The sequence below is a fragment of the Phyllostomus hastatus genome, unplaced genomic scaffold (assembly GCF_019186645.2).
Source record: "Phyllostomus hastatus isolate PE091 unplaced genomic scaffold, TTU_PhHast_1.1 phas_contig_399, whole genome shotgun sequence".
Classification (NCBI taxonomy): domain Eukaryota; kingdom Metazoa; phylum Chordata; class Mammalia; order Chiroptera; family Phyllostomidae; genus Phyllostomus; species Phyllostomus hastatus.
Window position 1 is genome coordinate 211,757 of NW_025333871.1, and position 13,941 is coordinate 225,697.

The window sequence follows — 13,941 nt, forward strand, 5'->3', positions numbered from 1 at the left end:
CATTAGAACTCCTTCCTCTGGTCTGAGCTTAAGACACTATGGGTCCCCGTGGAATTTAGTGTATCTCACTCACCTCTGCTTTTCTCTGCTTCTCCTCCTGCTCTCTCTGCTCCTTCTCCATGCCAACCAGCTTGAGCTTCAGCTCAGACACTTCAGTCATCAGATCGAGCTTCTGAGTCTCAAGAGATGTGCGACTCATCAGCTCCTGCAAGCAAAAACAGATCTCAGAATCAGAAACCTCCATGGCAACAAGGACAACTCCAGCCCCAAAAGCACGTAGGCAATCTGTTGGCGGTGTGCTGGACAACACAGAGTCGGACTGCTGCCTGTAAGCCCCTGGCAGCAGGGGCTGTGGGCGACAGGCCTGGGACAGTAATCAGTCATTTGGGGACAGCACAGTGCCTGCCACTATTCACTGTGCTATGACAGACATGTGATCTACATTTTTTTCCAAAAAAACACCACATTTGCCCAGAGAAACCATTATTCATTATTTCCAAGTAGAAAAAAAAAATGAATGTGTTCTCTCAGAGTACTAAATTTCTTCATCTCCAATTTTAAGGCAAAGCAGCAGATCCTTCTCCCATTAAACAAATAAAAACCAAGATTCAGTAATATATTTTTCAAAACCAAAATTCCCTATCACCTCCTGAGCTCAGTCAGCCTCCAGCACAGCCCTTAACACATCTCCCTGTGAGAATTCACTGCAAGGAACTTAGCAGGGAGCTGGAACATAAAGTACAACAGTTCAGTGAGTATGTACTGAATAATTTTGCTGGAATCTTATTATGTGAGATGATCTTTCCTGGGCTGTACCCATGTTACAATTTGGCAACTATGGGATGTAAGGAAGACGACTTTCCTTATTGTGAGGGCTCCCACTGGGAGGTTACTACTAGTCCTGCCATCAGTAGAACATAGTAGACAACTTGCCACTAATACATATACCTAATAAGCGTAAATAAGGCGAAAAACAAAGGTGATAGGCAAAACACCTGCTTAGAACTACTAGGAATTATAAAAAAAAACCTCTACAAACAGGAGCATTTCCCGAAGTCCAGGGACAACCCATTTCTCTATGGGAAAAAACAATGTTCCATGTGGCCCAAAACCCCAGCATACAGGAGATGCTGAAGACACAGGCCCTGGCAAGGAAAACATAGCATGGCAGCTAGGAGAGCCGCAAGCTAAATAGGCCGACGGTAAAGACATACCACCCTGCCGCGGTCTGAGCACTCTGCAGCACCCCGCACAGTCCAACCCTGGCACGAGAATGGTGGTCTCAACACTGTTCTGACCCAGCAGCTATGATTTTACGTATTCTGAACTGTCCTCAGATCACAAACCAAATCACACAGGACAGATTTGAACTTGAAGTACATAACTGCCTGGCTAAAAGGCCCTGAGGACCTCAAAAAGCCAGGCTACAAATGGTCCATCTGCTAATCTGAGGGGATGAGTATTTAGAAGTTGAATCTGCAAAATAAGCTCGCCAGGCCCTGGGCTAAGAAGGCTGGCTCTTCCTGGGCCAGCCACACCTAAAGCGGGCCCACAGGGCAGACAGCAGCACAGCCACGCCAGAACTGGGGGAGACCTGGTGGTGAGGAGGCAGCCAGAGAAGCAGGTCCCACATCGCTGGGGTGGGGGGCACAAACTCACTGAGTATCTCCTCTGTGCCGACACTGTTGGGTACTTTACATACATCCCCTCCATAAACCCTCCCAGGGACTTAGCATTAAACACTATTTCCCCAACCTTACAGATGAGGAAACAAGACTAGAGACTGACCTATCTTGGCCAAGGACATGCCAATCAACAGCTGAGTTCGTTTTCAAACCAAGGTCTGTTGACTCCAAAACTTTTTTCTGCTTAATGTATCATTGTTTCCTAAACAGAAGGAGTCCAAGAATTTTACGGGAAATAAATACATGCTGAAAAAAAGGCAATCAACAAATATTCACTCAGCCCTGGAAATGCCCACTCAAACTGACAAGATGTTGTTACATACGTACCCTTTACTGGGTAGGGCCCTTTACTGTTCAGGCCATGCAGAACATAAAAGTCCCTGAAGAGGTCTTCTCTGGGTGAAGATGATGGCATCTTAGGGTCAAGTAACTTCAGATGTAATCCTCCCCCACACCACCTCACACTCACTCCTACCTCCTTCTCCCTCTTCCCCGCCTCCCTGTTGGCCTCCACCACCTCATAACCCTCTGTTTATCTCTCTGGCTTTTCATCAACCTGCTTATTCCAAACTTATTTGAGACAGTGTGCACAATAGATAATTAAAGTTAGAAAATACACCATAAAAACTAAAGCAGATAGGAAAAGAAGTTGAAGCCAGAGTTACAGTTGGTACTGAAGTCATACATTAAAGTTCGACACACAGCTGGAGACGGATTATAAAGTGCCTGTGAGCTTCCCAGCCACTGATGCAAAGGTGAAAAGGAGCAATTTTACAAATCAAGGTCCATGAGATAATAACATTGCTTTGGAGTGCTGAGAACAGAAAATATTCTTCCATGAGACTTCAATCATTTTTTTCAACAAATAAGTTTTTAAATATCTACCAGATCCCAAGGCCTGGGGGTATGACAGACACACAACCCCTGTTGAGTGCTTGACTGTCTTAAGGATATTCATGCACTTTGTCTGCTAACCAGCATTCAAGCCACTAGTTTGGTGGGGTTAAAAAAAGCCACAGAATGTATCTCTCCTGAAGGCTAAGATTCTAATCTGCTCCCATCATTGCCAAAATCCCACTAGCTGTTTTAACTGCAAGGCTGTCATTGGTCACACCAATGTTCCAGCTGACAGGAATGGTATTTTAATTGGTTGAACCAAAGTTCCAATAGCCATTCTGATTGGTCATGCCGGTGCTCCAGTGGGTCACACTAACATTCCAAGTGGACACTCTAGTTGGACACACCAAAATTTTCATTAGAAACCTGGGGCTGCTTCATTTCATGTACTCCACTGACAACAAAAGTTGCACTGACTCTCTCCCAGCTTACATCTGTTACCAGGACCTCTACCTTTCATTATCATCACCCGTTTTCGTCATCATTTATAAATACTGTCCCATGCCCTGAACTGAACACCAGCCTTCCGCCGGCTTTCCCCAGTCCAGCTCCACTCCCCACCTCCAGGCTCGGCGCAGCCTCCAGCCACTACTCCGCACTGCCACTTCTATCACATGTGTCTTCATAGCATTTGACTATCCTACACTCGGCTGGTCCTTCGTAAGCCAAAGTCCAGATGTCTGAACAATATGACACACCTCCCAGTCATCTCAAGTGAAGACCATGCTGCTTCGACAACCCAGCTTCCAGAACACCTTTCTCCCTGTTTCGAGACTACCTCCAGACCACTATTTGTCCCTAGTGATGGTCTCCATCTGCCCTCCTCCTCTAAGGCAGTGCATTCAATATCACATTCTCCCCAAATACCTAGAACCCAACGTGGTCGCCCATTTTCATTGAGGCTTTTGTCTTTTGATCAATAGTTTACCTGCTTTGGGCACTTCCCCTCTACTCAGCAGCTTCAACATCCTTGTTTGCCTCCTTTTTAACATCCATTCTGGCTTCACATTTCCTGACTTTCATACACTTTGTTTCAGCCTCTCAGCAGGATGGCAACAACCTGGCCCTCCTCTCTGTCCAGAATGTGTTTGCTCTGCTTCTAAAACCTTCTAACTCAGAAATTCTCTCCTGTGGCCACAATCCTCTGACCTTTCAACTGCCCCATTTACTCACTTGGATAATCTTTCATTTCTTCCTTGGTGGCTGCTAGTTACTTAATAACTCTCTATTTTCCTCGAGTATCAACTTCCTTTAAGCAATATCTGCCTCCTTATCCTCTCTATACCTTTGAGGTTAGTCATTTCAATTGTATCCTCTCAGCAGCAGAAAACTCCTCATCCAGCTCATCCTTGAGACCCCTAGACCTGAAATGCATTCGGTTTACCAGAGCCTGGGCCACGCCAAACCTCAAAGCCTTTTATCTATGTTTGCCTGAGAACTGCTGGTAAAAAGTCACTTAATGATGCCAACTGGTTTCCATACAAATTTTATTCTAATTACAGTTGATCTTCCAACACTGCCTGGCAAAATCTGTATTCATCTCTGGCTGGTCCCTTTCAGAGATCATTCCAAATCTTCCCCATTCTCCCCTGAACCCCACCCTATCCCCCTCTTCTCCTCAAATAACCTCTCAGAGTTACTGAAAAGATTTTTTAAATCACCTGATCATTCATTGAACTTACATCCTTTCTATTTCAAAGTTTCCCCAAATCGTCTTTCATTCGTATATCTTAAATTCATGTCTTAGAGAAGGCCAGCCCACACCTTCTTTCCAAGGTCAGTCTGAAAGACCTGCATGTAAGCAACTTCTAAGTCAGGCTCTTTCACCTACAGAACTGTTCCCTAGCCCAGGAAGTTTCCAGGTTGCACATAAAAGGCACATGCTAAAAAACACAGTGACTACAGGCAGAGTTTGCTTCTGAATGACCCCACCCGACCCACCTTCCTGCTGCTGACCACTTCTTGGTCTCTAGACTCTTCATGCCCTCCTCAAACAGCTCGATGAAATGCCAGGCTACTTCCCTGGTTAACCAGTGGCATTTGGCTTTGTTCTCTGAGCTCTGGTCCTGCTTCTCCTAGAGGGTAATTCAGAGTGATGCCTACTCATATGGTCCTAGGCTCTCCTTTACCTCTGTGCTGCCTTTGAGGGAGTTCCCAGAAAGTCTGTGCTGCTCTAGGGTAGGGCCATTAATCATCCACTCTGACAGGCATTTAATCTCTCCTTCCCCATCAGCTTATATTCTTCAGGCTAGAAACACGATCAAATTTCTGACATTTGAAAGAACCTTCCCTTGGGACCTGGCCTTCCTCTTGAGCACCCACCCGTGAGCTCTCACTAGGCAAGTGCATGCTCTGCGTGCCTGGTGTGTGTGAATGCTGTCTCTCTCCATCTCTTTCCTCTAGAAAGAATAATCCACCCCGGCTGCCTCTTCTTCCTCATCTTCCTGTCACTTCTCAGTAAGATGCCTGCATGTCTACAAGCTGGCTTCTGCCCTCACCAGGCAGGGCACAGAAACAGTCCAAACTTTCAGACGTAACTTGCACTTCTCAGACCCCAACGGACTTGCCCCTCATCCACTCATCAGTGTAAGCTGTTTCTTACCACTCTTTCCTTCCTTTTGGTTTTTCTGACCTTTGTTTTTTCTTTTCTATCTCCTTTGCTGGCTTCTTTTACCCCTTAAGAAAAACAGTCTTGAGCCCTCAGCTCTCAAACCCCAAGACTGGAATTATCTCTCTCTGGATCCAGCCTGCTTGTCAGGAGAACCAAGGTAAGGCTTGGCCCTTGCTCAGACCTGCAGGGTTAGGCCCTGCTGGGAACCTCTTGGAGTCAAGCAGCCACCATAATGCGTGTGGAGGTGGGAGGAGGGGAGTATGGGGCTGGAGACGAGGGGCACGGGTTTCATATGCAGCCTTGGCTTCTGCTCTCCCAGTTCTTTCAATTGTTTCAGCCTGTGTAAACGAACGAGGGCACGGGATGAGGAGGGGGTAGTATGGGAGGCGGGTGTTTTGTTTTTCTTACTGTGAAGGGCCATGAAAGTGGGTAATGAAACTTTAGGAAAAACCAGTGAACAAAATTATCACTCACCCCTCTCACTTCACCACTACCAGTAATTCCTTCCAGAAGGAGAACTCTATCTCCTTTCTTGGAGATGAAAATAAAAGTTTACATCTCAGAGCAAATCGTCATTTCCTGTTTCCAGAGCTCAGTTTCAGACTAGAGCTGATAAAAAGAATTTGCCTTTCAACTTATTCTCTCCTTCAAGGACTACATCTTGAAACAATTACCTCCATCTTTAAGTGTGGAACATGACCCAGGGAGTTACTGACCAATGACGGGGGACTGGAGCCAGACTGGCAATCTGAAACCAGAATGAAAGAACAGGCCATGGAAAGACATGAAAGGGAAAATGTGTCCTCTGCCCTTTGAAGTGGGAGGCCCAGACCTTGCTGGGAAGCCTCTTTCATGAACGACAGTGGGCAGAGAAGTGCTTGTCGTCAACCTGAGTTTGAGTGCAGACTCAGTCCCCACTCCTGAAACCACCTCTCTGAACCTCAGTTCCCTTATCTGCAGAAAGGGGCAAAGCACCTACTTCATACTGTGGCCCGGAGATCACACACCACGTGAGACACTTGAGCAAAGTGGTCGTTTCTGCCTCATAAATCTCCAGGGGGTTTTAGGGACTAACTGGCAAACCCTGTTTTCTTCACTCCTGACTCAGGTGTCCCACCTCCTCAGACAGATTTGTGCTCCCACAGGACCATGTGCACAGCTCTGTCGAATATTCTTTTTGAGATGGAAATACCCCTTAAAGGTGCTTTTGGGAAATTTATCAGCCGGGGGCTGCTGAGGCTTTGTTGAGTTCCCAGGTCTGAGTGCACTGTTCCCTCAGTCCCCTCAAGGGCAGGGACTGGGCCTATGTCTTAGGCCGAGTATCTCCTGCTCAGTGTCGTGACTCACACTGACCACTGGTGTGCAGTTCCAACAAAACTGGAAGAGCTGTACTATGGCACAAAGAGGCGGGCAATGTCGAGTCCACATTGTCATCCCCATTCTCTGCAAAGAAGAATGCAGGTGCCTTGACTTTCCCGGATTAACAGCAAGTGGTGACTCTACAGGAAGTGGTGTCCACTGACTCCAAATCCACTAAATTTGTCACTCTCCACACCTCACCAAAAAGGCAGCAAAATGAGGTTGCCAGATGCCTGGGACTGTGGGTCAGGCAGGAGAACTGAAAGAGCCTGGGGGCCTTCAGGTTTCCCAAAGGCTGGACTATGTCCTCACAAAGGAGGTCTGCTTCTGTTCTTCTCCACTTGACTTCCCTATCTTCTTTTCAGCAGTGAATATTGTTTCTGCTCTTGACACTGATTCCATCATAAATGGCCAGTCTCTGGAAAGTGCTGCCCACTTTGTATAAAATCTCTTACCCAGTGACTAGTACCACCTTCCTTCTTCTGGAGAAGGGTCCATGATAGGAGGTGGAGGAGCTTGCTGTGCAAGAACCTTCTGGACCCCCCACCCCCCAGACAACCCATAAGGCCACTTCAGAAAAAGCCACCAGGGAGCTCGAATACATCAACAGGCCGTGGGGGATGCTCCCTGTGACACAGAGATTTTGTTGCCAGCTGAGCCAGTCACGAGGAGGAGGGCACTGGCCAATGCTTGTATTCCCAGGGTGCTATTTTGAGCCCTGGGCTCACACAGCCCAGTGTGCAGCATTCAGAGATGCAGCTGGACAAGGCCTTGACCTGCTTAAAGAACAGAGGGCAAGGCTCAGCCCTGTGAGCTCTACGCCCAGACCATCCCACACCTGTGAAAACTGATGCAGGCTGTGACCCCTTGATTGTACAATTGTACGATTGTACAATTGTACGATCGTACAATTGTAGGAAGATCCAATTGTACAATTTTGGAAAATGTCTCTTCCTAATGGGGAAGGTTCCCTGAGAAATCCAGATATGCTCAGTGAGTCTGAGACAGTATCTGAGTAGGTGCTTCCTAGGCAGTCCCAAGAGATGCTGTAGCAGCCCCCTTCCCAAGCTTCGCTGGGCTGCAGACAAGTAATAGTTTGCTCTAAATTGTGTCCATGTGTTGCCCATGTGGACTGGCTCCTGTGCTCATTCTCTTTGGTCCTGGTTTACCCATCTAACCACAAGGTCTTCATGTTCTCTCTTTCTGATTTCTGGAGACTGATGGGTTAATGCTTAAAAGAAAACAGATGGGAACTGAGAGATTAGTACTTAGCAGCAGCCGGGCCAGGTTGAGGGGTGCGTAGCTCATGAGTTGGGTGGGGAACTCCCTTGTTTCCTCTTGGGCTCCTGGCGGGAGGCTGACTTTGGTCAGGAGAACAGATGTGGCAAGGGAGAGCTCAGTGGGGTTTTGGAGCCCATGTAAGCCCAGGGTTTAGCCTCTGTTGGTTGGGCTGGGTTTCCTTAGGTCTCCCCAAGTGCTATTCCAGCCAATGGAGGGGGCAAAGTCTAGAGCAGAGGTCGTAGGTTAGAGGTCTATAGGCCAGGCTCAGGCTGACGTGATGGTACATATCATGTGGTTCAAACAGCATTTTTATTTCATTTTAATTAGTCACCAATGTTTTTAAAACAGAAACTTATCTTTGAATCTGGATTTCCATGGGACTATCTGGCAACACCGGCCTACAGGCACAGTCAGCTAGAGTAGCCACCATCTCCTTTGGACAAGACACGTTCAGTGTGTGGAGCGCATACCCAAGCAGTGCCAACAGCCAGCCAGAAGGCCCCACACTGTGACAGTCAAAGAGACTGTTCAGAGCTCCTCAGGCCTTTGAGCAGGAGGCCAGGCTTGGCTCAGGGCAGGAATGGTTTCTGAGGGCTGGCAGAAAGAGGCGATTGTTTGCCTCCATTCTCTGCCTCAAGGCCATGAGTCATTCTTGCTCCCTTCACCAGAAGCCAAGAGCCCTACAGTCCAGGATAACACAGCCAATGAGGCAAGTCTCTGCCTGTCCCCCTTTAAGAAGACACAGGTACATACTCCAAGCAACAGACAGAATCGCATCAGTGCTGTGGTGAAAGAATTAAGTGTCTTTTCAAACAGCGTCAAGCAGACTTTAGGAAAGCATTAACTGTGCATCAGCATAGTCAGTCTGGGATTTGGAGCTGGCACCTCAAAGATCTCAAGCTCAGGCACCACCATGTCCAAAAGACACACAAGTGGGAGCTGAGGTTCCTATGTGTCTTATGACATGAACTCAGAATTTTCCACAAAGGAAATATTCTATACTCCTTTCATTTTACCCTTGAAAGACTGAAAGAATGCAATGAAAGTTATCAGTATAAAGTTATGGCTAAGTTCAGAAAAGTCTTTAAATCCTAGAGGTGGCTAATAAGAGTTATACACCAAAAGACACCAAGCCAAGATCTCTTTTATGGTACAGGCAAACCACATGCCTGTTACTGAACCCATAGCACACAGGAAAGAAGGCTTAGGATACATACAACACATGAAGGGTAACTGAGCTTAAGATTTGTTTCAAAAGTCTAAAATCCAGTCCATGGAAGGACAAGACAGACTCCCCCAGGTGGTGCTGGGAACCGGCGTGACTGCTGTGCACAGAGACTCTGACCAGGGCTCAGAAGCAGCACAATAGAGTGTGGGGCAGTGCCGGAAGAGCAGCCGGGAAGGGCGCTCAGAGAAGTCAGGAGCCACAGTGCAGCCAAGCTCTGACCGCCAGTCACGCATTACTTGCCAGGCACTGCCTTCCTGACACATCCACCTTCTGACAATGTTACGGCATGTTCCCTTACACATCCAAATGTTCTTTTTCTGTCTTTTTTTTACAGCACCCCATTATCTTCCGCTCTCACCCCCACCCCAAAACCACACCCTGCCCAGCCTTAAAAATACAATCTAGTGGGTCATCCTGTGCTCCTATCACTCTTTGTGAAAAAGCTTTTCTTCTCTTTGAGATTTTTCTATCAGCCAATGTTGTTTCGTGGATTTTCAAAAGATTCAAAACTCTTAAAAATAAATACAAAAACATAGAAAGACCACTCCTCTTGCTACTCAGATTTTCAGGGAATAGCAAGAAAAATGCCATGCAATTTAAAGAGAAAATCAGATGGAGTCAGGAGTGTGTTAACTTACTAATCAGCAATGGAAAAAAAAACAAAACTAGTAACAGCCCCCAGCTCTTGGAATTAGTGTCTATAAAGCCATCTGCATATAAACACTGACTTTAAAAAAATGTTTTTCAAACACAAACGAAGCTAACAGACACCTAGGAACTACGAGATTTATCTTAAGACCAAAGGTCAGATTCAAAGCCTGTGTTCATTATGAAATAATTTTATTTCTATGCTGATTACAGCAATAAAAAACTGTGAGAGCTTTGGGGGAAAGATGACAAGTGGTCATCCAATCAAACCCCCTCATTTGAAGGGATGGGCTTTCATTCTTTAAATAATTAGTGAGCCCCTTTTACGTGCCAGTACTATACCAGGAGCTACAACACATATACACATAAGCTTCAGTCATGGCTTATTTTTCAAAATAACTGAAAATGCAAGAAGGATGTACATTAAAAAACATTAAATATATTAATAAATTTCATAAAATAAAATTTCTAATTACCTTCTCAATAGATTCTGAAAAGACTTTTTAAAATTTTTATTTATTTATTTTCAGAGGGAAGGAAACAGAGGGGGAAAGAGAGGAACAGAAACATCGATGTGCAAGAGACTCATCAATGGATCGGTTGCCTGTCACATGCCCCCAACTGGGGACCCTGCCCACAACCCAGACGTGTGTCCTGACTGGGAATCGAATCAGTGACCTTTCAGTTCACAGGCCAGCACTCAATCCACTGAGCCACACTAGCCAGGGCCTGAAAAGACTTTTGATAAAAATTCAGTATCCTTCCTAAAAATGGTAGCTCAAAATTTATAACAGGTTAAAACTGTTCAAGAGTAGAAGAGTCAGTCAGTTATAGTTTCATTCAAAAAAGTATAAGTGATAGTAAAGACAACTATACAGCAAAATTAAAAATAGGCAAAACTCTATGATGTGAAGCATACAAAAATCTGAGGAATAATTGTATATCTGGTATGAATAGAGCTTTGGAAATTATATGCATACATATCAAGGACCAAAAGAAAATAAGAAGACATTTAAGAGATTTATTTATTTGACTAGCAGGAGAACAGTCAATTGTTTTTCATTTTAACATGTATAAAATTATATTAAAATATTATTTATATAATACGTTTCAGGAAAGAAGACTACACAGAATGAGGGGGGGAGAATAAGTGGAAAGGGGGAACAAAATAAGGTGGGTGACTTTCTAAAACCCCAGTGCCACCTGCAGTCAAGCTGCAGTTCACGTGATATTGTCCCCATGACATTGCCAACAGAGAGCTCCTTCGCTGAACCAGGCCTGGGGAAGTGCTGCTTGGGAATCTGTCTAACCAGCCCAACAGGTTATTCATGCAGGCCAGGCCCGTTCTCCACCCCCCTCTGCAGCTTTCAATGCTCAGGCCCGTTTCACTTGCTGAATCAACACTACACTGAGTGGCCAATCCCAGCTCCAGGAAGGACGGGAAAGGAAGAGCTATAACCCTGACACAGAAAGGGGCTTAAACACCTGAGCTCTGATAGAACCCAAGGGCCTTCAGCTCCAGCCACCCTTACCTGTTGAAGCATCTCTTCAGCAGCATTGAGTTTCACCTGGTGTCCTTCGAGACATACTTCCAGGTCCCGAATCTTCTCTCCTTGGGCTTCCACTTGGTCTGTGAGGACACTCACCTGACCGGGGAAATAAAGCAATGGTGAAGGAGCAGGACTGGCTCCCCACGGGGCAGAGCCCTGAAGCCACACACCACTGAAGGGTGGCAGGTGGGGGAGTGTCCCGGATGAAGGAAATGCCAGTTGTTTTCTTACCTTGCCAGGGAGTCTCAGCCACTGCCTCAAATAAAGTTGGTCACATTTCCTGTTCTTGATACGCTCAAGAGAAAACACCCAGCAGCCACGAGAGCTGCCTCTGGGCTGAACTCTTGCTCTTACTCCTCTTCTAGAGCTCACTCGGGCAGCCCCAACCTCAAGGCATATCTCAGCTGGCTTGCCAGGGCTTCTGCCGCCCCACGTGGAGGAGCAATCCAAGCTGTGTGGAGACTAGCCAATGACCTCACCTCTCTCATAAGGGTGTGAGGCTGCTCACCTATCAGGTGAGTGTTCTGAAGCAATTAAGGAATGTGGGACGTAAAGGGCACGGGCATGTATTAGCACTGACAAAACTTGGCTCCAGAAAGGTTTTTGTGCTTCACAGGCCAAAACGCAACTCTAAGTCATAAACATACACAAGCCACATTGCATACACAGTGGCAGGGGGGAAAACACATTGAGAATACTTATTGGAATTAATTTAGAAAAATACATTTTTAATAAATTATTTAAAGTATACCCTAAACATACACTGAAAAAATTTTCACAGCCCATCTATTAACAAACTGCCTTGGGATCATTTTCCTTTTCCTTTTTTCTGAATTAAAAGTTACCTCAGAGCAGGAAGGTGAAGAAATTGAATGGGTGAACTCCCCAAAATAAAGAAATTAGTCCCTGATAAACTGGGGTCCTTTAGACTCTTTTGGTTTTTCAACAATAGCTCAGTCATTGCCATTTACAATGGATTATCATGAATGGTTTTTTAAGATTTTATTTATTTTTAGAAAGAGGGGAAGGGAAGGAGAAAGAGAGGGAGAGAAAGATCAGTGTGTGTTTGCCTCTCACATGCCCCCTAATGGGGGCCTGGCCTACAACCCAGGTATGTGCCCTGACTGGGAATTGAACTAGTGACCCTTTGGTTTGCAGGCCAGCACTCAATCCACTGAGCCATGCCAGCCAGGGCATCCTGAATAATTTCTTAGGTCTATAAAGGAATAAGAGCTGGAGCATGAACACGTTAATGTGATTTTCACTTATAAGTGTTTAAATAAACTTAATAAATTATAAAGCTCCCCTTACAGGAGAACTAATCTAAATTAATATGGTTACACTAAGCTTTCCATTTGTATGTTCCCAAGAGATGAATGAATTATTGAAACATATTCCTCAAGTTGAGGCATGGTATGCTAACATTTCAATTATAATCCAAAAACGGGGACCTTCTGTCAACTGGGCCAACCTTAAATACAAACCTTTGTTTGTTTTTTAATTTTTATTTCCCAACACCATCAGCAGTCTGGCCTTTTCAACTACTAATGCTACTTTCAAAAGGGTAGGATTCCAGGAGGTGGCCTTTGATTCCTGGTTCCAGAGCTTCTGTTTGGGAAGGATATGTTATGGTTAATCTTATTATGAGGATTAACACATATAGTCTGTATCATGCCTTGGGCCTTGCAGGCATACACTGGTGGTACCTCGAGGAATAATATGTGGTCTGTAGCATCCTACAGCTTATAGCTCAGCTGTAGGTAAGACTCGAGATACACTGGGTTGCAGGGTCCTTAGGAACCTGAATACTCACCCCAAGCATAATGAATGGAGGGATACAGAAAATTGGGACAAGAAATAGAAAGATCCTAGAATGTGACCTTTATGTAATAAAAACAATTTTTTTGAGCACTTCTACATGCTAGGCATAATTTTAGACACTAGGGGAGATACAGAAGTAAAAAAAAGAAGAAGAAAAAAGCAAAGCAAAGCCTTGCCTTAAGAACTTATACTCTAATGAAGATATAAATGATTTTGGTTTTATTTGTTTTTAGCTAATCCTGGAAACAAGTATTTTTTTTCTGTGTGATTTCCCTCATTCTTCTATAAGTAAACCCAGGAAAACATTCTGGGCCAAGGTTTTCAATTAATTCAGTCTGTCTGAGCTGCCGTGTGACTTAAGCAACAGGCCTTACCATGTGGAGGGTTTGTCTCACTGGCTCCGAGGGGCCACTGCAAACAGGGGTGACCATTAACAGCAGCTCTGAAAGTCTGTCCACAAGCTCCTGGCAGAACAGAATCGCTAGAATCCACTTCTGACTTTTCCGATAAGCAGGTTCCCAATTGTGTTGGAATTATTTAAATAAGGATTATTCAAGAATTTGGAAGTTTAAAAAAAAACAACAACCATGAACATCAAAGAGATTATTAAATAGAACTTCTTTATTCAAATGTAATCCCCTTCATAGGAATGTGTTATGTCAGCCATGAAGGCTTCTATTCAAACATTTGCAGTTTCATAGTGTTTGTGGCAAAATTCTTATCTGGACAATCTTTCATTAATCATCTCATTGGGATGGCGTTTCAAACGACACATTCCTGTGCTCTAATGTGCTCCATAACTGGGCCCCTGCCACCTCTCTGAAGGCAGTTCCCATCAGGTTTCCTTGCAGGTCACCAACT

General features: G+C 45.1%; 1 protein-coding gene across 9 annotated transcripts in view; it reads right to left on the minus strand.

Moving 5' to 3' along the window:
* The window catches only part of PPFIBP2 (PPFIA binding protein 2), a 129,347-nt gene that overhangs the window by 43,624 nt on the left and 71,782 nt on the right, over positions 1-13,941 (minus strand). For all 9 annotated transcript variants that reach the window (XM_045842468.1, XM_045842469.1, XM_045842471.1 and 6 more), the window contains 2 exons: positions 11,242-11,355; positions 74-205 (listed from right to left, as the gene is read on the minus strand). In XM_045842468.1, the coding sequence (XP_045698424.1) occupies positions 74-205; positions 11,242-11,355 (246 nt within the window). The remainder of the gene's footprint in view (positions 1-73; positions 206-11,241; positions 11,356-13,941) is intronic.